Source organism: Balaenoptera musculus, chromosome 4 (genome assembly GCF_009873245.2).
Source record: "Balaenoptera musculus isolate JJ_BM4_2016_0621 chromosome 4, mBalMus1.pri.v3, whole genome shotgun sequence".
NCBI classification, from domain to species: domain Eukaryota; kingdom Metazoa; phylum Chordata; class Mammalia; order Artiodactyla; family Balaenopteridae; genus Balaenoptera; species Balaenoptera musculus.
The window spans coordinates 45,891,852-45,916,237 of NC_045788.1; the positions used below are offsets into that span (position 1 = coordinate 45,891,852).

A 24,386-nucleotide genomic window follows, 5' to 3' on the forward strand; every position below is an offset into this window, starting at 1 on the left:
ATGAGGGAACATTAGGGGTCCCCAGCATATCTGACTGGCCTACGAATGATCAACCTTTGTCAGAGGATTTACAAAGTAAAATGCCTACAGGGGTCAGGAAGGCAGCGTCAATGAATGAATCAAGTCTCATATAAGATGATAAATAACAAATGAAAGTCAGTCTCAGTGTTCATAGGCAAAAGGGAAAGAAAGGTGGCATTACACCGACTTAGAGGGAACCCATTTTCCATAAAGGGGGCCATAGCTACTCTCAGGGAATGACATGTTCTTTTCCAAGAGAAGCAAGAAATTTGGATCTTATATGAAACCTCTTAATGTTTAAACGTGGGCAACTAAATCAAATTTTAAACACTGGGTGAATAGGCTCAATCAAAGTCACTGGCCATCAAAGCAATCAGCTGAGGAGGGGTGCTAGTACACACTCTGCCCAACACAACAGCGGTTAGTGCTGAGATGGACACTGAAGAAGCACAAGCATCATCTAATTTCTTTTTATACCACAGTCATCTGACAGTTTCCTGGGATAAATGTATCTCCACAGATAAACCATCCCTACCCCTATCTCTCCAACTCTAGAAATAGACATAGCACACCACATACTTTTAAAAATCTAACTTGAAAACCAACCTCAGATCAATAGCTATGTTATAAAACTGATTCACAGTTATTTTTTTTAAAAAACTTCTTTTTTGAAATATACTGAATCACACTGCACTAAATTTTGAATACTTTAATCAGACTGAATGTGATTGGAAAATGAAGCCTTAGTGTAGGAAATTGAAATACATGATTGCTTTTCCTTTTGTTTTTGTAACTGCTAGAACAGAATTAATTCCACGAAAAGACAAATGCAACATTCAAATGTAGGTCAAAAGTCACTACACTGTACAAATCAAACTGGTTCAGGAAAAATTGCTCTGATCCTAGCTATATTTAAGAATTGAGTCTCTTCTTATCTCTGTATTTCCGTGTGTCTCCCATATCTTTCTGTTCTTTCTGTGAAAGGGTGTCTCTTCTCACACTATGAGAAGGACATTCACTGTTGCTTCTTTCCAGCATCTGCTAATTTTCTCTCTTTCTTCCTCCCCTCCTCTCCATTGCCCTCCCCTCCCACTGCCTCCCGTGGCCCTTGGAACTAGCAGCACCCATATCCAAGACAGCTTGACAAAAGCGGGTTCTTAAAAAAAATTTAAAGCTCAAGCAGAAGGGACTAGAAAACCCAGCTGTCCCCCGCTTTGCCCGCCTTTATTTTCTAAAACTACCCAGCTCTGGTGGCTCTTTTCCTATCTCGAACAGAAGGGAAAAAAACCAAACTATTTTCACGCAGGCTATCTGAGGCTGAGTCCTTTGAAATACAAAAGTAGAGATGCGGATGGACCTAGAGACTGTCATACAGAGTGAAGTAAGTCAGAAAGGGAAAAACAAATATCGTATATTAACGCATATACGTGGAACCTAGAAAAATGGGACAGAAGAACCAGTGTGCAGGGCACAAATAGAGACACAGATGTAGAGAACAAACGTATGGACACCAAGGGGGGAAAGTGGCAGGGGCGGGGGGCGGTGATGGGATGAATTGGGAGATTTTGATTGATATATATACACTAATATATATAAAATGGATAACTAAAAAGAACATGCTGTATAAAAAAAAATAAAATTCAAAAAAAAAAAGACTTTACAAAATAACTAAGGAAAACTATCAAGGGTATAAAATGAACAGTTTTACTAGCACATATTTCTTAATTAAAATAAAATTGCAGTACAGATTGTGTTTGGTGGACACAGTTTATATGGCACCCATACCTAGAACAGCCCTATTTCTTGCTTCAGCGCCATCTAAAGGACTTATACTCCAGATAACACCCGCTTGAAGACACTCTTTTTTTCTGCACCTCATCTCACCAGAGCCCATGTGGCATGGCCATATAACAATGTCAGCATTGCATTAACTTCTCCAACTGCCAGAAGCAGCTGTTCAGCTCCTTTCATGTTCAGAATGCCAGCTTTGCCCCACGCTGTCTCATCACACCTGCCCACACACTGATTTGAGTTCCCACCCAGACACTCTTTTTCCTGAGAAAAGTCTAGCACTTGCCTTATTTACAGAGCAGAAGAGGCTGTACAGCTCTTGGAGACTTCCGCATTACCCAGCCCAAAACGGTCCACCTGCCCAATTTACCATCATTTTCTGATTTACCATCACCCTCCATGTCCTAAAGGGCTGTACAGAATTCTGTCAGCACAGGTTGATATCCTCAAGCCGACCTCACAAAGGGAGCAACGACAGACTTTGTCTTCCAGCATGAAGAGAATCGCCATACTCAGGGCATGAGAGTGGTACCTGAGGCTGCTGAATAGGGCCAAGTCAACCGGCCAGATGGAAACTGAGGTTCCAGGGTATGCTCACACCACCATGTCTGAACAGTGCTGGTTGAAACAGATCGGGCTGATATTTTGTCCCCCGAAGTACAAAGGGAACAGGAGCTGAGTTCCCATGAAAATAAACGGAAAAAAGAAAAGAAATGTGAGACGATGAATATTTTCTTTCTTCTATTTTTTTATAAGCAGGTATAAATTAGAGCTTAGTTTCATGGGAGGAAGGGGTTAAAAGCATGAGCTCTGAGATGAGCCAGCTTGAGTCAAACGCCAAACTCTACCACTTATTAGCTTCTGTGAGCCCAGGCAATTTATTCAAACTCTCTGTGCCTCTGTTTCCTCATCTATAAAATGGGAATAATGAGCATTCCTCCCTCATGGGATGGGCAATTGTGAAGATTACATGAAATTATTCATGTAGAGACCTTAGAACAGGAGAAACTCAGCAAACATTAGCAATTGTTATTTAGGCAGGAATAAATCAGACAATGAACAGAAAAGTTTGTTTTTTTTCTAAAATTTTCTATATTTGATTATTACTTGGCTGTCATAGTCATCTGTCTGTTTAATAGTAATGCAGTAAATTTATCCACATTGTAGTATGTTTCTACTAAATTTTGAAATTGAAGGGATCCACTTATTTTGGAGGAGAAATTTTTCTCAGAAATCCTGGTACATTTTGAGCTGCGTAGAGTCCCCAAACTTTTCATGTCTCCAGTGTCCACCACTTGATGGAACTGCCTTGGTTAATAAGGGAGGCCTGGAGCTACAGTTCCAGAAATGGAAGTCAGTTCTTTCATGACTAATGAACTTTAATGGCCGATGAGATTCAAATGGAAATCAGGCCTAGCTCATAATAAATGTCAAGTAAATATTAGAATAATAAAAAAACGATATTTCTACCTGACCAAAGATCTGGACAGGAGCACCACAGACATCAGTCACACAAATGCTGCGGTCTGCAGAGGCAGAGAGAACCAATTAGCGGCCGCCCGGCTCACACATCTCTAAGGAACTTATCCAGTCTTCATGAGGTCGGAACGATCTTATCAGAGTTGGGGCCTCTGTGAGTTTGTTCTTACTGGAATTAAGACAGTACTCCTGAATGAACAGAAATGCCAGAATTCTAAAATGTCCAAATATTAAATGATTGCAGTGATGGAACACTTTTTTTTAAAGTCTGATACGGAAATTGAAAAAGGTACATTTGGGAACAGCAATCTGTGATACAAATGCAAAAGAACAGCTCATGATAACAGAGGTTAGGAAAATGGTATTAACATTCAAAAAAATGTTTCTAACTGATTTAACTAACTTGAGAAGTGGAAAGAAAGAAAGGAGGGGAAGGGGGAGGATGGAAAGAAAAAAAATCAACAGTAAAATCAGCTATTTGATGAAATTGATGAACTTTATCATGTATATAGGTCATCACATATTATACTATTTTATAGTATTATTAGAAAATTGAGCAGGTAATCAGTGACACAAAAATCCCAAACTAACTCAGGATGGCAATAATGTTAGATGAAAGGCCAGGACTCTATTAAATTATGTTTACGGTCTCATTTCAAATAAGGCATATCTTAACTGTTTATTCTCAAACAATGCGTGGTACATTACTGACAACACTGCATTCCTAAATTGGGGGATTGACTTGACGATATATTAACAGAGGATTTTCAATATTGAGAAAAATCTGTTTTTCCCCATGAATTATTTAAAAAAAGTCTGATCAATACATATGTTTTCTTTAAAATCCTCAGATTGATTGTGTCTTCCTTTATCTAGAAAACAGACAAGACCTGATTCATAGTTATCTGCAACAAAAGGCAATCAAAAATAATAAAGATAATGTTAGAATTTTTTCAATGTACCTCTGTATTCCAGATTTTCAAACACCCCTCAAGATCTCCTGCGGCGAGGTATCAATTTGACTTATCAGTAGACACAATAATGGAACCAACAACATTATGAGCCAAAAATTCAGCCAGAATGTGCTTCTTAAATGTATCCCAGAACCTGACACACCCAGATCCTCCACATGACACCAGGTTGGCTCCCCCTAATATGTAAGAGAACCCCTAATTAGGAAACTACAAACACAAGAAACATCTTCCTCACTGGTTTGCCCTGTAGGAAGCATATGGATGTTGGAGAGGTGAGTAGCCCCAAAATCAACTACGAGCACTCTGATTCTCTCAAATATAAACTGGAAAAAGCCCTATGATACCTTCACTGGTTTTTGTTGAATATTAAATGAGATAGGATGTGTAAGATGTTCCATTAAATCTAGTTACCACTACTTCATTCATTATTTTGATATTATTTGGGTTTTCAATTTTGATAGAAGTAATCTGTTACTTCAAAAATACTAATTTCAACATTATGATAATATTCCAATTATCCAAACACATCCAAATAGATCCAATATATCCAAATATATCCAATATTCCAAACACATCTTTCTTAATTACCCATTGGACACGTATACCAAAGAAGTAAAATTCCTCTTGCACAGAGCTGGATGCATATACGTAGTTATAGCAGCATAGCTATTGATTCCTCTATGTAGCCGTATGCTTTGAATTCTACTTATGAGCTTGTGTTTTAATCTTTCATCAAGAATTCATTGTAAGTCCTTATGGAACACTTTCTTGGTTCATAGGCCTAGAACTAACTTTTTCATTTTCCATTTTTATATGCTTGTAGAAGCACTTTACCTAAATTATTCTTCTGTGGCAAAGTTCCTATTATTATTTGATAAATCTGTAGAAGACTTCCAATTTGCTTCACAAGTGTGCTGCCTATTAACAATCATATCTGTTCAAGGTAGAAATAATGGTATGTAGCCGCTTCAGTGGAAACAATTTGGGAATACTGATAACAGCAAGAAGAATTAGTGTTGAGAGCAATTTCAGGATAATAGTTCATTTTGTAAGTATAAGCGCGTCCTGGAAAATAGAGAGCTTTAGAATCTAACTGTTTCAAGGTCTATTCTAAATATTTCACAATGGTTCTAAAACTCTATAAGGGTATACCTTTATTGACTTTTAATGCAGAAAAATTATATAAGAAAATCATGCAGATTTTCCATCTGCAAATTGAATATGAGAAAGTGAATGTGGAAAACATGGTTCAGATATGTTTCGTTTTTCAATCATATAACATATGTATGTCTAGATTCCTAATGTTAAGGAAAAATATTTCTAAAATTAAAAAATTACTTCTTTAGGTGAAAGGTCAAAACTATGCATTGTTCTCAGGAGCAGATTTTTACTTTGGGAGCACGTAGGCTGCATCAACACCACACTAACACAGCCATTGAAGACAAAGGGGAAATTAAGCAAACAGTTATTTAATCTATTATAATATCAAATAACTATGGTAAATCATATGTTAGCATACATCTTAGAAGAAGCTCTAACCAGAACTCTGACTTATTCTGGAAAGGATTCGTAGTTGGTAAAGACACCCAAGGCATTACCCATAGCCCGCCACCAAAAAAATTAAGACAAAGAGCAGGCAGCTCTCTTGATCAGCAGTTAGCAGCAGCTATTTCAAATTTTGCTATTGCCCCCAATCTCCAAGTTTCTCACTATTTTCTCGTAGCCCATTTTGATAATAAGTGCCAGTGTGGTCATCTCAAGACTCAACCCTTCTACCCCATGTAGACCTAAGCTTTGGCTCATATATTTGGAACATGTTTCTTGCTGTGCCCTCTACCCTACCAAATCTCTACGCCACGGCTACAACACCAATTCTGATTGTTGCCCAGAGTTTTTCTCACTCTGATCCTGACATACGCAGCACTGTATAAATTGCTTGTGGGGTCTGGTCTAGCTCCTGCTCCCGGACCCATCCTCCTGAATCCTAACCTCGTCTGCCATGGCCTGTGGCTTCCTGTGACCTGGTGCTGGCTGTTCGCTAGACGCAGTCGAACTCTACAAGACCTCGATCGGATTAGATTGAACTTTCTTTATTGTTCCCTGCTCCAACACTTGACAATATATCAAAGCAGTCTACAGTCAAAATATAAATATATATTTTACCTGTGGCTGCAATGCTTTTTCTTGCTTCAAGGAAGCAAAGCCTCATAACAGCATTATTGCACTCAGTGTCCGTCTCAAAGGAACAGGCTCCCAGAGTAGCCTGGTCAGCCGTGGGGTGGGTGGGGCAGCTCTTCCCAGCACCAGGAAGCTTTTGAGGCTCTATATCTGAGATGGAGAGAAGCCAGGTGTCTTAATGAACAGATATATGCTTTTCAAACAAAACACTTATGAAAAACAATAGGCTCACCCCCATCACAGCCTCCAAAGACTCCAGCAAATCTCACAATAGGTTTCCAGTCAACATCTACGGAGCCTTCGCTGTTCACTTCCTCAACCCTAACTTCAAGGATTGCTTGATTCCATTTTTATTTCTCATACTCCATACAAGCTTACTGTGTTTTCCCTTGATGTGAATTAATAGGGACTTCATTTTATAGTCCCTGCTAACACCTTAGAGATCCTGATACGTTCAAGACAAATGTGATATTTGTCTTGATATTATATCATGGCATTTTCAGCTTATTAATCATTAATATTAAGCTTGCAAATAATTTGATGAACATGAGATACGACTATGTAATGTATTTCAATGATCATTCTTAAGCAATATTATTTTAGTGAGTTACCCTGGAAAGGATATTCCTAATGGTGCTTCAATTATCTAATGATATCATCTCCAAGCCACACTAATAAAAACTGGGGATATTCATCTCAGGATCTATAAATAGTCTGCACACAGTTATGAAAAACCTATACAGAGGTGTCTTCAAAATTTCAAAGCAAGAAATCTATAGCAGTGCCTCTTGTGTCTTTTATAAATTTGACATTATCTGCTTTTCTTTCCTATCTGTCTGGCTGTTTTTAATCATAGCCACAATTAGGTTCGCTATCAGAACAAGACTGTGCTCTCCTGAGGACTAAGGCAGACAAAGAGGCAGAATTCCACCCTCTCCATGGAGGGTTCAGATGAACCCTCATGATTAGCTCTTTGTACATAAAGCAGGTCAGAGTTTTGTGCCTGCAGCCAAGTAAACTCTAAATCTCTTAAGTTAGTCATCTTCCTCCTAAAAAATTACTCCCTTAGCTTTTCACACATACACACAAAAGCTGTATCTGATGACCAGTCCTTTCATAAGGTCTAACTCAGCCTCTGTGAGTTTATCCAGTTAAGACAACAGAAACTCACTGGGCCATGAGGAATGACATATCCATCACCCAAATAAATTAGTCTAAGGAAAAACCTTTAGTATCTAAAGAAACTAAAATAAAATGTGAAAGGCAATTGTCAAGACATTTTGCTTAAGTATAAAATATTCATCTGCTATGCTAAACTCCCATAAAATACAATTTACTCCCATCTCATGCTCCTCACAGGTTTCTAAAGCAAGAAATAATTTAAGATTTCCAGGTGGTGTAATATTTAATACAAGCTCTAGATTGAGCCTGAGCAGCCTATCAAGTGAACACGAGTTCCCATTTTCCTACCAAGGAGTGCCCAAGGTTCAGCCAAAGGCAATCTGGCGAGGTTTATTGGCAAAAAATAAACTAGATACAAATGAGAGGCCTGCTCCCTGCTGTCAGTAATTCAGAAACGCTGATGTAGCATAAAGAGAAGGAACGGCAAGCCATGGAGAATTTGCTAAGCCAAGTAAATCTCAAGGTTCTTTTTAGTCACTTTGACGAGACAACGATATCACTAATCCCTTGTGCTTATAGCCAATCATCTATAATTTAGGAGCAAGCTGCAGCAGGTCCATGAACAAACAACAAACAGCTTACTGTGGCTGAACTCAGCCACATTATTTTAGTTGCAAACTTAACGCTCACCCGATTTTGATTTTAGCAGCCGCTGATAAGCAGGGTGAAGGACATAGTGAGCATTTTCTGTGCTATTGTTCCACAGAACAGTTTCTCCATCATAACTCCCTATTATGAGCCAAGACAGAGAACAGAAATTGCCAGAAAGTTAGATAGAAAATATGAACAGCAATTAGAAGAAATCATTATCGAAATAACTTACACGGAATCTGGCACTTCGTAAGTTCTCACTATGTATTTGGAGATATGAATGAAGAGTAATTACTAGTGTTTTTATTACACTTTAGAACTTAGAAACTTCATGAAATATCTGTTCAGTAAGTGTGATAGAAATTATTGTTATATCTTTTTCATTTTATAGTAATAAAGCAGTCAGTATAAAAGCTTTGTAATGAAACAGCTTGAGTCTGAGTCCTGGTTCTACCACCTACTAGCTGTGTAACCTTGGGCAACTTATTTAACTTTACTTGATGCCACAAGTTCCTCACCTATAAAACTTGGTTAATAATTTTATTTTTTTCATAGGGCTGCTGTGAAGAATGAAAAGCACTTAGTACCTAGCATATTACAAATACTGAAAAAGTGTTAATAATTTTTATCATATTTGTTTATTATTGAGTGAGGGCAAACCAATTAAGTCCTTCTGGGTTTCTGTTTCCTACATTCTTCGTGTGTGTGTGTGTGTGTGTGCGCGCGCGTGTGTGTTCTTTTCTTTTAATTGAAGTATAGTTGATGTGTGTGTGTTCTTTCAGTTCCTTCTCTTTTATGTCCTTTATTGAATGTTGCTTTCTCCAATCTTAAAACTTTCCCTACACAAAGTCCTTCCCTACTGCTCATTACAGAAAACATAGAAAAGCCCAAATAGCGAGGCTAAGTCTGACCAAGCCTGTCCTGGGAGAAGCAGTGCATGCCCAGACCACTGCTCACAGCAGCCCAGTGAGGAAAGCTCCCTAGTGAGCAGAGTGCCAACATCAAGTGGAGAGCAGAAGACAAGAGTTGAGTGGGCTGTACTGATGGTGTCTTTCTTGGGATTTGGAGAGAGAAGAGAGTAATACATGCTGAACTCTGCATTGTCCTGGAGAGGGCAGCCCGTGTAACTCACAAACTGCCCGAGGATGATGGGTTTCCATGGATTAGCTGTCCGTGGGAGTAGACTTCCAGCAGCTACATAGCAAATTCAACTGCAGAGTTGGCCCCCCAGAAGATAATCAGGCAAGTTCTGAAAACAATGAAACTTTAAGTGTAGATAGAGCAGGAAACCTTGTATTGTAACACTTCATAGATATCCAAGCTCTTTTCCTGTAATTTTTCATTCCTCTTAATTGATGACATTTTTGGTTCTATAAAAAAAAATTAGTCTGTCAAAATACAGACTTGATAATTTCATGGTGCAATCTGTCTTTATAAATTGGTTTCTTTGGCTGGAAATGATTCAGCAATTTCTGATCCTCTTTAATATGTCACGTCAAAGTATGCCTGTAGATCCTTTCAAGAGCTTGGATTTATAGACGTTTCATGAGACCAGTCTTTAATCAATGTTATTTAGACTAAATTGTGCCAAAGGGTTAATGTGTTCCCATTATAAAATATCTGAGTGCCACAGAAGTGTGATTTGTACCCAACAGCCCTAATGCTGCTCCTCAAAAAAGGACAATGAAAATAAAAGCTTGTATTTACTGATGAGCTTATTGTGAGCACTGGGTTAAACCCTTACAAGATTATCTTGTGCAATCTTCACTATAAACCAAGATACTGATATATTATTATTAATCGGAAAAAATTATAATTTAGAGTTTAAATAACTTGCTCAGTATGAGGTAGTGGCAAGTGGTGGAACCAGGATCTGAAGCCAGGTAGCCAAGCTCAGGAGCTGATGGTCATCACCATTATCACCCAGCCCTAGAAATAAGGACCAAGAGTATCTCTAAGGGCAAGGACTGCTTCTTTAAGAAATCTTTTCAGTTTGCAGTTGAGAAAAGGCTTTTTCAAAGTGAGTGAGGCAAAAAAAATACAATTTTCACAACTGATTGTCAAGTGAAGGTTCAAGTAACCTGTAACAAGAATTTGTGGAGGTAAAAATGCAGTACGTAAGATATCATTACGGTGTGTACTCCTCCTTTCCATTCTTCAGGCTGGATGAAAAACTGCTTGAAGTTTTTACTTAGAGTAAAACAGACTAATAGCCCTAGTGAAAAAGGATATAGGGCTTCCCTGGTGGCGCAGTGGTTGAGAATCTGCCTGCTAATGCAGGGGACATGGGTTCGAGCCCTGGTCTGGGAAGATCCCACATGCCGTGGAGCGACTGGGCCCGTGAGCCACAACTACTGAGCCTGCGCGTCTGGAGCCTGTGCTCCGCAACAAGAGAGGCCACGATAGTGAGAGGCCCGCGCACCGCGATGAAGAGTGGCCCCCGCTTGCCGCAACTAGAGAAAGCCCTAGCACAGAAACAAAGACCCAACATAGCAATCAATCAGTCAATCAATCAATCAATCAATCAATCTAAAAAAAAAAAAAGGATATAGCATTTAGCTGTGGATGGATATAAAAGTGATACAGATATTGAGTGCCCATCATGCACTTGGATGGTGTGATTTGAGAGGTCTAAAAGATGCTGCTGCCCAAAATTTTATCCCTACTTGTCATCCATAAGGCTGACTTCCCACACTGAACTTGCTTTTGGATGCTCTCCTGAATTGTCTGGTAAATTATAAATATTTAATATCAGAAGGTTAATCTTCCTTTCATAATCATTAAACCAACCATGTATGCATTTATCAGATTAATTATCCACAACCAAGACCCTAGAACAAAATTTCTCCAACATGGAACCACCAAAAGGTTTTTGACAGTAACAATAAAAAAGGGTAGAGTCTGTGGGTCCTTTTTCATACAGTATCTTGAGGAACTATATTTGTGGAACACTTGAAAATGCCACTTCAAAGAAATGGGATGGAGGACAGATATGTTTTCAACAGAAAGAGTAGTTTTTAAAAGGTCAGTATTCTGGGGCACTTCTGGTGAATTTGAGGACAGACCAGAAAAGACAGAGAATGAAATGTCTTGTGCCTGGTAGGGAAGGGAGAAGGCTAAAGTTAAATTTGGGGGGCATCAAAATATGGGGCCACCCTGTTTCCTCTTGATTGCAGCACTGGCTCCCAGCCTCTGGTAAGCCTCTCCCTCCTTCTAGAGCCAGACACATTTCAAAGGAGCATTTGTAATCCCAGGCTTGGTGTCTTCACCCACGTTCTCTCTTCACCTTTCTGAAATCTTGCTTTCTATTCCACCCATGCTAAAGGTCTCCCAATTGCCCTGCCAGTGTAACTAACTCCTCACCCTCTGATGGATGTGAGTTCGTTCCTGGAAATTCTTCTGTTTCCAAACGCCCTGCTTCTCTTCCTGCCTCCCCAACCTTTCACTCTTTGTACTCTACTTCACCTCCCTTTTCTCTTTCTCTCTTGTGAATATGGACATTACTTACTGTCATTCCTCCACTCCCCTCTCACTGCTCAAAAGGGCTTGTTCAGAGATTTTGTATACCACCGTAATTTCCAATCTCACTTCTGTACAAATGGCTCTTAAATTTATCTACATTTAGAACTTTTTCCAGTGTTGAGTCGTTCCCACTTGACAGCTGACAGTTCCATTATAGTTTCCATCAGCAACATATGAAAAATCCAAATTTTTCATCTTCGCTCCACAGGAGGACTCCCTAAATTCCCAAAATTGGTTAATAGACCAGAATTCCAACTTCCTGCATGTCTTTCTCTTCCCTAGTCAAATAAAATACTCAGATTCTTCCTCTGTGATATGTTACATATTCATTCCTTCCTTTTTATTTTAAATAACCAGTGACAGCTTCCTAGCTCAGCACTCACTAGCTCATGGTTGAAAATTTTTAATAGCCTCTTAACCCATTTCACTGTTTCTAGGCTACCCACCTCTGGTACATTCTTCATCCTGAAACCAGATTAATCATTCCATTCAGGAGCTCTTAATACACATTCATTCTACAAGCATTTCTTTTCTCCTTGGAAGTCCCTGTTCATGGTGCTGCAGGGGACAGAGCCATGAACATAAAGTGACTAAAATGCAAAGTGAAATGTGCTAAGTGCCAAGGAAGTACTGACCAACTGCCATGGAAATCCAGGTGTAGAAATCACAGAAGGCTGAGTGAAGGGGTTATTTTTGAGCTGGACCATAACGGATGGGTAAGATTTGGAAGAGGAAGTCACTCTAGGCAGAGTGGGGAAACAGCATGATCAAAAGGTAAGGCTAAGGCCCTGTTAAAACCATTTCTTAGTTTTTTCTATTTCCTACATGACAAAATTCAAATGTCTGGAGGCCTGTTATTCAAGATCTAATAATATTTGGATCCAATCAACTTTTTTAGAGTTTTTCCCTCTATCCTTCTATCCTTGGTTTTCAAAGTAAAATGTGAATGTCCAGCTATTTGAGAGGGCTACTAGAAGCCACAGGGTAAATATGGCATGCCTTCCTAAGTGTTCATTTTACTCAAAGGGTTTTAGGGAAAATATTTTTATATTTAAAATAAGGATACATGAATTCATGAAATAGAATGTAAAATTCACCTGGATTTTACAGATAGAATGCAAGTTTTCAAATAACTTTCTTGCTTGCAAGAGCTGTTTTGAGCTGTTAGGAGTATTCAGAGGCTGTTTCTGAAGCACATCTCATATTCAAGCCAAGCAATACTCTTACTGCTAAGTACGCTTTGCATTTCTAGCTGCCTTTTTTTTTTTAAGATTTATTTATTATTTATTTAATTATTTTATTTATTTTTGGCTGCATCGGGTCTTAGCTGCGGCACGCAGGATCTTCGTTGAGGTGTGGGGATCTTTCGTTGTGGCGCGCCGGCTCTTCGCTGTGGTGCGCGGACTTCTCTCTAGCTGTGGTGTGTGGGTTTTCTCTTCTCTAGTTGTAGTGCACAGGCTCCAGGGCACATGGGCTCTGTAGTTGTGGCGTGCGGGTTCCAGAGCTTGTGGGCTCTGTAGTTTGTGGCACGGCGGGCTCTGTAGTTGAGGTGCGTGAGCTCAGTAGTTGTGGCACGCGGGCTTAGTTGCCCCGCAGCATGTGGGATCTTAGTTCCCTGATCAGGGATAACCCATGTCCCCTGCATTGTAAGACGGATGCTTTACCACTGGACCACCAGGGAAGTCCCCTAGCTGCTTTGTTTTTATTCATGATGGGCTCTTCCATTCCTCCATGGATTTCCTTTCACACACAGACCCACATCTACCTGTCTACACACCCATTTGTTAAGGCTATCTTGTTCTGTAGTCTTCCTTAATAACTAGTGCTGAAAGAAATATTTCCCTCTTCTGACCTCTTACATCATTTGTAGTTTACTTACAACATTTAATTAATATTATATAGTCTCTGCTCCTCTGCTAGATTGTAAGCTCTCAGAAACCAGGGATCGTGTCTTATTCTACAACCCTCAGTGGCAATCATAGTGACCTACACATATTAAGTATTCAATAAATATTTGTCAAATGAATGAAGGAAAAATTCTCTGCTCAGATGTTACCTCCTTGGGTAAGCCTTCCCTGACCACCCAAGCTAAAGACTCTTCCTTGAGTTTCTCATTCTTCATCTACATCATTTTTCTTTATTACATTATCATTATGTGATATTGGGGTCTTTACCTATTTGTCTGTTCCTTTTCTGTCTCTCCTACCATAAATAGGCTCTAGGAGAGCAAAGACTTTGTTTTTTCCCCTCAGCATCAGTAGTGCCTAGAATAGTACCTAGAAAATAATAGGCATTTCATTAAAACTTGCTGAATCAATATATGAATTATTTTATTTTTAAATCAATAATTTAATATTAATGTACCCTTAATATTAAGGCTTAGCAAGAAAAGATAATATAAATAAGGTAATTTGCAGTTCTGAAATTGTCATTAATCTCATAATAGCTTTATATGCATATATTTTTAATTTTCTCTCTACCTATTGGTAAGTTTGGTTGAAGAGGTTACCTTTTGGGAATGGAGAATGTGAAGGTGGGAGTGAGAGAGAAGCGATCAGTCCATATCTCTTCTATTATCTCTCAGCCAAAATACAATGTCAGATGTCTTCTTTGCCAAGCTGTCCATATTAACTAGGTATATTTAGGGAATACCACCCAAAGGCACAAAATCCTTTTCATAAGATGGTATAAAAAGCCCTTCTGACAGTTGACCTTGTGTGTCATAATGGTGAGAAACTAATTAGCTGCCACATTTCCCTTGAAACGTAACCTGAAGCTTTCATTTGAAATGACAGTTATCCTTAAAATACCTTCAGAATCCACACTGTATTTCTTACTTTGTACATTTCCAAGATAACTATTTTTTTTAAGTTTGTACTTTTGCCAAAAGTAAAATTGAAGTGCAGAATGAGCCAATTTTTAGGCCATTTTAGGAGTCTGAGAGATTTGTTCTTTCTGACATTGAAGGAGTTTACTAGTTCCATTCCGCACCTCACATTTGAAATCTTGGGAATACTGCTACTGAGTCATTGTGTCTTCTTGTGATGCCTACCTTATCTCTAATTCAGAATTTAGATATGATGACCAACTTTGTGAAAGCAAAATTAGTTTACCTGTCCAGGGCAAATTTTTTTTTAATGTTTTAAAAAACAATCTCTTTTAGGATGAATGAGATAGGAAAATAACTTTTACCAAAACTTATCATGTAGAAATTGTCATGGTGAGAACAAAAGATCACAGTCAACTATTTGTTCCCTCGGAGGTTAATTGTTCATGTTTTGTTACTCTAATTATCATAAGAACGTATCCGTGTGCGATCCATTGCTTTTTAGGCCAAAAGGATTATCTCAAAGATAGAGAATGAGGTCAAAATAAATCAGTTCATTTTTATTCTTTTTCCTAAAATTTGCGGAGTCCAATTTTGGATACTGAAACTGTCACAAAATTAGTTTTGAGGGTTATTTGCGAATTTCAAACATACGTGCCCCCTCCTAGCCTCCAACAAGATTATTCAGAATAAGTCACAACTTTGGAAGTTTTCATTCTGATTCTTATCCTAATAATAGAAACTGACTGAGTCATATATAAGATTATGTATAGTTCCTTAGCAAGGCAATTATTAAGAATTTAATATCTTGTGATAGATAAGTTTTATTGTTGAGGAACTTCAAATCCCTAATCTCATTTCCCTTAAAAGTACTTTTAGAAATAAAATTATATCAACAGCTATTTACTGACCATTTACTTTTTAAAGGACGCTACTATCAATCATATTTTCAGAATTATTTGAAATTATATGAAAGATTCTCTTTTTATTTGTATAAGTCTAGATATTTTACAGACATAAAACCTTCATAAAGAGAGGTTTCTCCTTTAACTAAAAGAAGAGAAATAAAGTGGGGAAAACAAAGAGCTTGAGTTTATTTCTACAGAGAGTTGTAAATACAGAATCATGGAATTTTAGGGCATAAAATTAAGATAAAAATAAGATCAGGGCTTCCCTGGTGGTGCAGTGGTTGAGAATCTGCCTGCTAATGCAGGGGACACGGGTTCGAGCCCTGGTCTGGGAAGATCCCACATGCCGCGGAGCAACTAGGCCCGTGAGCCACAACTACTGAGCCTGCGCGTCTGGAGCCTGTGCTCCGCAACAAGAGAGGCCGCGAGAGTGAGAGGCCCGCGCACCGCGATGAAGAGTGGTCCCCGCTTGCCGCAACTAGAGAAAGCCCTCGCACAGAAACGAAGACCCAGCACAGCCAAAACTAAATAAATAATAAATAAAAGAAATACAAACTGGGTACTAAATACAGATTCTAATTTAAAAAAAAAAAAGATCAAACCTTAAACTATTATGATTATTTGATTTCACCAGAACTATACATATTAGGTGACTACTTTTAACAAATGCAAAGGTAATTGATCATCTATTTACTTAGTTTTACCAACATAAATACAGCTAGGTATTTAACCAGGTATTTTTTAACTGACCCTATGTCAATTCACAACTTTGTCTCTAAGCATATTTTGCTTAAGGTGATAAGAAACATATTTCTAGAAGTTCTGAATTTGGGGCTTCTTTTTTCTGATGGAAATATTCTCTAGATATGAAAGGTCATATTCCTAAATAACCAGCACGGGCTCTCTGATTCAGGCTTTGCTTAGGCCCATTTCACAGTGACATTTTCCATATCTTGCCTTGTATGCGTCGACTCCCCAACTAGCATGTGATGCCCTTGAAGGAAGGAATCCTGCTTCTTCACTTTCAGTCCATCATTGTTCCTAACTCCATGCTTTCCATCTAGGTGCAGTTTAAAGATATTTGTGGAAAGGAAAGGGGAAAAATCATGGTAAGCTAAAACTCTAAGGTATTGTTAAGTTGATAAATGTGTGTTTTTTTATGTGTTTCTTCAAATGCACAAAACTGATTCATTAGCTTTGACTGACATGGCCAACCTACTCATTCATATTATTTATTTAAAAGAATATAATTGATCTCCCAAGATTTAATGACTCCATCTGTAACTCGGGAATGGTGGAAAGAGCATGGACCTTGGCATAGAATTCTAACTCGGCTGCCTGCTAGCCTTGGCCAGGCTACCCAACCTCTTCAAGCCTTGCCTCCTCCTTTGTGAAAGAGAATTGGTAATACTTAGCTTTCTGGCTTACTGTAATGAGAGAATAGATTTGAATAGCTACTCTGCTTTCCTCTAATTCGGAGTGTAATTACTGGGTAATCAATCTCCCTAATCCTCAGATTCCCTGTCTATTCAATAAACGTTAATTAAGCCATTCAACAAATATCATTGAGCATCTAATAAGCCCCAGAAACTATATATATATATACATATATATATAGCATATGTATATATATATGCTTATTAAATGCTCAATATATATATTCCTAGGTTAAATAAAGTACAGGAAACTAAACAACACAAAGACAAAAGGGGGCATATTTCCACCCTGGGAGTAAAGAGAAACGTTCTGGTGGAAAAGATACATGAATGAGACTTGAAATAGGAATAAACATTAGCCACATGAAAAATATTTGGAGAGAGTTCTAGATAAGGGGAGAGAATAAAGGCATGGGGTTGAGAAACAGTACGGTTTGTATGGAAACAGTCTGACAGCAAGTTGTTATTTGAGTTTAGAATGTACACAAGAATGGGTGAGTATGAAGCTCAGAACAGTCCAGGCCAGAGGGCGTTTCGTGGGTTTTTTTGTAGACACTTTAAAAAGCTTTAAACAACAAACAAGGAAGTGACATAGACAGATCGCATTGTAGAAAGGAATCACTGTAGAAATCATTAAAATGAGCAAATCTATTTAAGAGGTAAAAGGGAAGCATTACTAGAGGAAAGGACAAATAAGAAGGCTGTGACATTCATGTATGTAGAAATGATGCTCTGAATTATACAGTTTAGTAGTAATAGGAACAGATTTGAAAAAATATTTAGAATATAAAATAGATAAGGCTTAGTGACTACTTGGTTGTGAAGTTGAGTGAGAAGGGAAAACCAAGGTGGATGAACAGGGTGTCTAGCAATTAACTGAAGCTCCGAATCTAAGAGAAGAAGCAGATTTGGGGAAAGGGAATGAATAATACATTCAGTTTAGAATATGTGGAATTTGGGATTGCAGTCAGACGCATCCAGCAAGCAAATGGATAAGTGAGCTTAGAGAGATAAGAGCTGAAGATAGAGATTTGAGATATCTACAAAATATTGCCTACCTTCTGAGAGGAAGCTAAAGATTAGGTTAGATAGTGTATGTAAAGTGCGTAATGCTACAAAGCACTATGAATAAAATAAATTGGATGGCATATTTATGTACCTAACTCAATAAATGTAATTTCTATTCCATCTTGGGCAGAATTATCAGACCAATTTCTTTATTTAAATAGAGCCTAAAGTTAAAGTTACAGTATAACTTAACAGCCTCCTCTGGGTTTTAAAGAAAGCTTAATAAGCTGACGGTTAATCTTCCAGTTATTTCTTCTCAAATCACTAAACTATTATGGAGTTGGCTTAATGGACCATCCTCCCCAAGCCAGAACCAAAAAACTGACCTGTTCTCTTGCCTCTTTGTTAAATGCCTCTTGGTTAAAAAAACGACCCTGCAAAGATCCTGCAAAATCCATCCTAACGTAAGACCTTCTACTTAGGAAATATAATTTTTAAATTCATCAACATGAAAGTAAAACAATATAATTGGGAATGCATTCATTCAATTTTCAATTCCAACCACAGGGATCCAAGTCCTGACAACCTTGTGGAAGATGGAAAAGATGGAGGAAAATGAGAGGAGTGGCAAGTTTTCCTCCACTCATTTCAATCCTCCCAAAAATTCCTCCCCAAGATTATAGAAAGTGACCACCCACCATGTTGGGGAAGCTAGCAAAGTAGTCTTGTTCAGGCTTCAGATGTGGCACTAGGCCTCTCTCTGACGGGACAATGACGCTAAAGCTGGCTGCCTGCCAAACTGCTGAGCTACACCCAGGCCAGCAAGGGTGGCACTAGCACACACTGTAAACCATTAGATAAGATAGGGAGTAAGTCATGGGACTTCTTGAACCTTGAGGGTCTGGCCAGCCCCCGGGGATCAAGAACATTCTCAGACTTAAGAGTTAAGACCAAGGCATTTACGACAACAACCAGAGCTGCAAACTTGCACATAGGTTGACTGTTATCAGCCTGTGGCCTGGTGCTAAAAGCTGGGCTCCTTTGAGTGGCAAACTGAAGTCTCAGCAATGGGGTGGACACACCGCCTGGGACCTTCCCAACTGGGACTCCAGATTGCTGTTCAAGGGACTTCCCAGCGCTGCTTGGATCTGGATGTAGCTGCTTCCCCAATTCAGTGATGTATAAACCTGTCTTTACCATTCTTTCTTAGTTAGTTATACTATTCTTTTCTTAATTAGTATACTGTAATCTTTGTTCATTCAATAAACTCTCTCTAAATTCTTGTTTGAGCATAGAGTTGTTATTTTGCCAGCGAATCCTACTAACCTTGAAACCGAAAGTAAGGCTTTCAGCAAAACACACCAATACAGGTCAAATCATTGGGTGTTCTTTTAAACCACTTTTGGATGACTCTATATATCTAATCTTTAAAAATTTCCCCCTGTAACCAATTAAAAAACCTCACATTTGATGCTATTTCTAGCCATGGATGTATAAAAAATATAACTAAGAAAATGGTGTGTCTCCATAGTTTTGACTAACGCTGATTAATTTTTAAAGTTCTTTTTTGTTACATTCACAATTTAAAGTGGCTCAGCTGTATACTACACATCTACCCTGCCATGATATTAGAGAACTTCACTTATTCATTGCCATAGCCTAATTATAGAGATCATTAGGCCGTAGTCTGCTGGAGTGGTTATGAGTCATTGATGGATCATGATTACTCCCAGGGATGTGAAGAAGCTGTGCCTTTCAAAGGTGGGGATGATTAAATTAGTTCTTTATAGCACGTAGACTATACGTGCTATTAAGAACTATAATTAATGAACTATGCTTTCTTTACTTATAGTCAAACAACCCCTGAAAACTAAGCTGTGTGTGTGTGTGTCACTATATTTTCTAGTCCGTGTGTTTACATTTGCATTAGGCAAAAGCCTTCCCTATGACTGATAAAAATCCCCAAATAAATACTGCTGGTCTTCTAGGTATAAAATCTGATTTAGTCCTACTTCAAACCATTAAGATCATATTTCTATAGTGAATAATCTTGGTCAAATTACCTATTAGAGCAATATTTTGTGAACTGTTGAATTTATGGACAATATATTTTCAAAACACACTTTAATTTTCCTAGTGCTTATACAATGCCATAGAAAAGGCCATTTATGATCCCTTAGTTCTCTCAGGAAAAGAGGAAAGAAAACTAATTTTCCTTATAATGAATGGAAAAATTGCTCCTTGAGAAGAGTAAGTGGGCTGTGAAAGGCCCTTCTCTGCACTGATATGAAGGAGGTGCTAACATAGATTTCAGCAGGCTGTTCCCCTCTTGTGCTGTCATTTAAACTAAGTAACAAGAGAAGAAGGAATGAGTTCCTTTTACAGTTGAAGGAATGCAATTTATACATTAAGAATTTATTGACTATAAAATTTGGGAAACTTTTGGATTTAATCCCCAGGAAGTGGTATTATGTTTCTATCTGGAATGGTTAAAGAAGAAGATTCCCAAAGCCAGGAGAAAGCAATGTAACACTTCTCAAAGCCACTCAAACTACATGATCTTAAAATATTTTATTCACAAGCATTCAGTCAATTCCAAATAGAGTTTCACTCACCTAGGTCACCAGCGAGTTAAAGATGCAGAATCAGTCAGGATTTCTATGTTCTTTTTTCTTTTAGATTTTGATTTAAATAAAACTTTCTCCTTTTACCTTCCTACAGTTTTGCATGAAGCACATCATACCTGTCCCAGCCTGTAACCAGAATTGTCTTCTTAAGAACCAGGATGTGTGAAATATCCACAGCTCCCTCTTGCCCAACATTTAGTGTGTGGTGACAATAGCCATTGAGGTCCCAGACCTTCAAGAGAAATATTAAAATCAGCTTTGAGACAAGAAAAGAAAATGTCTTCTTCAATGAGTACATTAACAGGGTGTAATAGGATTATTTTGCACGTTTTTGTTTACATCCTGGACTAGGGTTGATTCACTTGAGATACATAATAATTAAAGAAAATCCTCTCACCATTTGAATTTAGCTATTATATTTATTACTCGTTTTGTTACCTTATCAGTCTATTCTAATATTGTTGATTCAAAGGCTATAAATAAGTGTATATTTTTTAGGTGGAGACTATACAAAATCATGAAAAGCCACATTTTGGAGTCTGTCGGAATCCTGGTTCTTTCTCAAAGTGTCTTTCTAAATTTTGGTTTCCTCATTTATGACACAGGACCTTTACTCTTCAGGCCTGCTTGGAATTTTAAACATCTAATCCAGAGCCTGAAACACAGTCATCATGTCCTAGGTTTCCTATCTTCTGCCAATAAAACCTCCTGTTGACAGTGCGTGCCAGACCCAAGCCCACAGAAGCACAAGCAATTCCAGTTTACCTCCTCAGGCAGTGGGTGAGGATGTAGACCTGATGGGTGTACTTTAAGAGAGGAGGTCATTAGGTCACCAGCAGTTAAAACTAAGCCCTGCTATGAAACATTATTGGTTCATCATCAAAGAGCAAGTTGGCACCTTCTATCAAGATTAAAACACATATACGCTTTGCCTCAAAAATTCAACTTCTAGAAAATCATCACACAGAGACACTCATATGTATGAAATGACATATTCTGAAGGATATTCTGGATGCTTTGTTTACAAAAGCTAAAGATTTAAATCAACTTAATTGCTCACTAACAAGAGACTGAACATCAGAATATGGAAAATCTACAGTAGCATATAATGTAACTATTAAGAAGAATGAGTCACCTCCAAGTGTCTAAGCTTTGCCCAGAGTCGACCAGCTATGGAAACTTAAAGCAAGTTGCTTTATCTCCTTGGGCTTCAGTTTCCTCCTCTGGTATAATAATAGTACCAACCATGTAGAGGTGTGCGTGTGTAAAGGGCTTAGGACAGTGCCTGGTTCATAGTAACCATGTGATAAAATTTAACTAACATCATTATTGTTGTTGTTTGCATTCATATGAATCAATGTCCAATACAGGGAAATGCAAAATGCAGAACAGCATGGACAGCGGACTGCCACTGAGAAAAAAATGGTGCTCATAGTCTAGAAAGTTGTACAAGAAACTAGTACCACTGGTAGCCACAAGGGAGGAGCTGGGAACAGGGGTGAGAAAGAGACTTTCTTTTCACTGTATATCCCTTTTATGTTTAAAATTTTATTGTGTGCATACATTATTCAAAACAATTAATTTAAAAACAGACACTTCAAAACCGTGATAAATAGGGCAATACTTTTGAATCTTTGATTGCATAGGTACTGGGTTTTAGATTCTAAATTATAAATGAGATTGGAAAATATCTTTCATTCTTGTTTTTTCATAGAATGTGGCCAGCGCAGCTCAACCTTGATTTATGCATCTTACATACCTACACTGAAATTGCCAAAGTTCAGAATTCTGTTGTGCTATTGTGATAAAGATAAATGTACCTTCAAAAGCTGTGATTGTAATACTAAATCCACATTAACTTCTAATATGTCAAGGCTTGAGCTGAGACATTGAGGGGTATACATGCTCTTCACCCACATCACTTTGTTCTCCTCTAAATATGGCTCTTACCAAGTCCACCTAAAATAATACCCACAAAAAAGTACTGTAAAGACGTGACTGTCTCCAGATCCTATCAAGCTGTGACCCTTAGCTGGGACCATTTTTGCAACCATCTACAAGTCTGCCCTACCCTAGACTCTATGACCAGTTATTCCTAAGATAGGGATAAAAATAACCTAATCCATTCCCTTCATTTTTCACTTCAGCCTTGTATCCAAGGACTGGTAAGTGGGCTTCTCACTTGTTCCTTTTGCCTAAGCCACTAATACTCCAGTTCCAGTTATTCTTGTGTTATTCTACCTTGACTATTGGGATTGGGATTATCCCATTACCTTCCCACATTTTACCAGTTCTCCCATGAACTAGATTACTTTACTTAAACACATGCTCCCAGCCCACACCTCATGCCATTAACCTTCCCAGCGGCCACGTTCTGCTGATTTCTAGAGATTCTCACTGCAACATGCTTCACACTGACCGTTGCAGCCTGGAATCTCCCGGAATACTTGCCCCCAACTTCCATAATGTTCTACCTACATATCCAGGTAGCTTTCCACTACCCTCTCATGCAGCCTACCTGAATGCATCTTACAACCTAACACGGAAGGTACATCTAATTAACAGCCTTCTGACCCCAGTTATGACAGAAATTTGAGAACCATTCAAAGCTTATTCAAGAAACTGCCTTCTGTTGCCTCAGACTGTCACAAGTCATCTCCCATCCAACACTGTCATCTCTCTTGAAGCTGAGAAGAACAGAGAAGATTCACTGGTAAGCATGATTTCAGATTGTATCTAGTTTTGCCTGAAATTTTGATCACCTTTGCAAAGTAAAATAGCACTTTCCTCCCCAGAAGAAATTAATAATAGTTACAAAATTTAAAAACTGGGAGGATAAAATAGTGTTAGTTTAGGATGGATAATAAATAAGATTATGATTGTTCTTCCTACTTTCCTTCTTTACTGTCTTACTTACCTTCACATAAAAATGCAGATTACAAAATGGGTTGATTTCTAAAAATTCATTTTCTGAAAAATTTGCATCTATGCAATTTTTAAAGTTTACTTACTTGCCCTGATTTCTCATTTTATATACCAAAAAAAAAAGAAAAAGAAAGAAAAAAGAAAACTAGAGACATCAGCTGAAGCACATGAAAATTATTCAGGCTTCTTATTCCCCAATGTGGTCCTCTATGGCTTTCTGAAATAAGTAAGCCAAGTTGTGCTTTGATTCTAAATAATTTATTCAGAAAAATCATTTATTCATTTTTCCTCAGAGGTTTATTTTCCTAACAGCTTTGTTATTAGATGGTTTGGGTTATTTAGCTCTTCTTATCTTCTCATCTCTCTTCTGGAAAGACCAAAAATACCAACACAAATATAGCCAAAGCTGTGTCTCCTCGCACAATATTTTAGCCCTCTCATATCTGGATAGAAAAGCGTCACTGTGTTCGCACCTTTACAGTCCCATCTGTGCTGCCAGTCAAAAGCCGTGTCTCATTTGCATCGAGGGCCATTGTGCTGATTTCTGCGTTGCCATGGCAACCAGTAAACTGTTTGATTTTCTGCCCAGTGTCTATCATCCAGAAGGAAACAGTCGACCCCGCATCAGAACTCATTACCTACAAGAAAATAACAGTGTAGAGAAATTAAATATAGTTCCAGAGTCCAGCATTTTTATTTAAATAAAATATCCAGCCTGTGCATTTCCACTAGTGAGATTCCCCCAACAGTGACAATTTCGTAATGTATTTGCTTTCTTTTTGTTAAGCTGATAACATTTCAATTTCTAGGCCAGAACTGAGGTAAGGAAGTCATGATTCTCTTTATCAGAGAAGACAGGAATCTTCTTTCCTTACCCACTGTTCAGCTTAGTGTCTAGGGGCCATCCTGAAATCGAA

The 24,386-nt window shown here is 38.2% G+C and overlaps 1 protein-coding gene across 1 annotated transcript in view; it reads right to left on the bottom strand.

The window, feature by feature from the left end:
* Positions 1–24,386, bottom strand: part of WDR49 (WD repeat domain 49) — a 156,008-nt gene that overhangs the window by 29,060 nt on the left and 102,562 nt on the right. Inside the window, 9 exon segments of the mRNA XM_036849652.1 lie at positions 3,283–3,480; positions 4,254–4,441; positions 6,429–6,593; positions 8,256–8,354; positions 10,298–10,354; positions 10,357–10,431; positions 10,903–10,910; positions 20,637–20,776; positions 23,943–24,107. Of these exon segments, the coding sequence (XP_036705547.1) occupies positions 3,283–3,480; positions 4,254–4,441; positions 6,429–6,593; positions 8,256–8,354; positions 10,298–10,354; positions 10,357–10,431; positions 10,903–10,910; positions 20,637–20,776; positions 23,943–24,107 (1,095 nt within the window).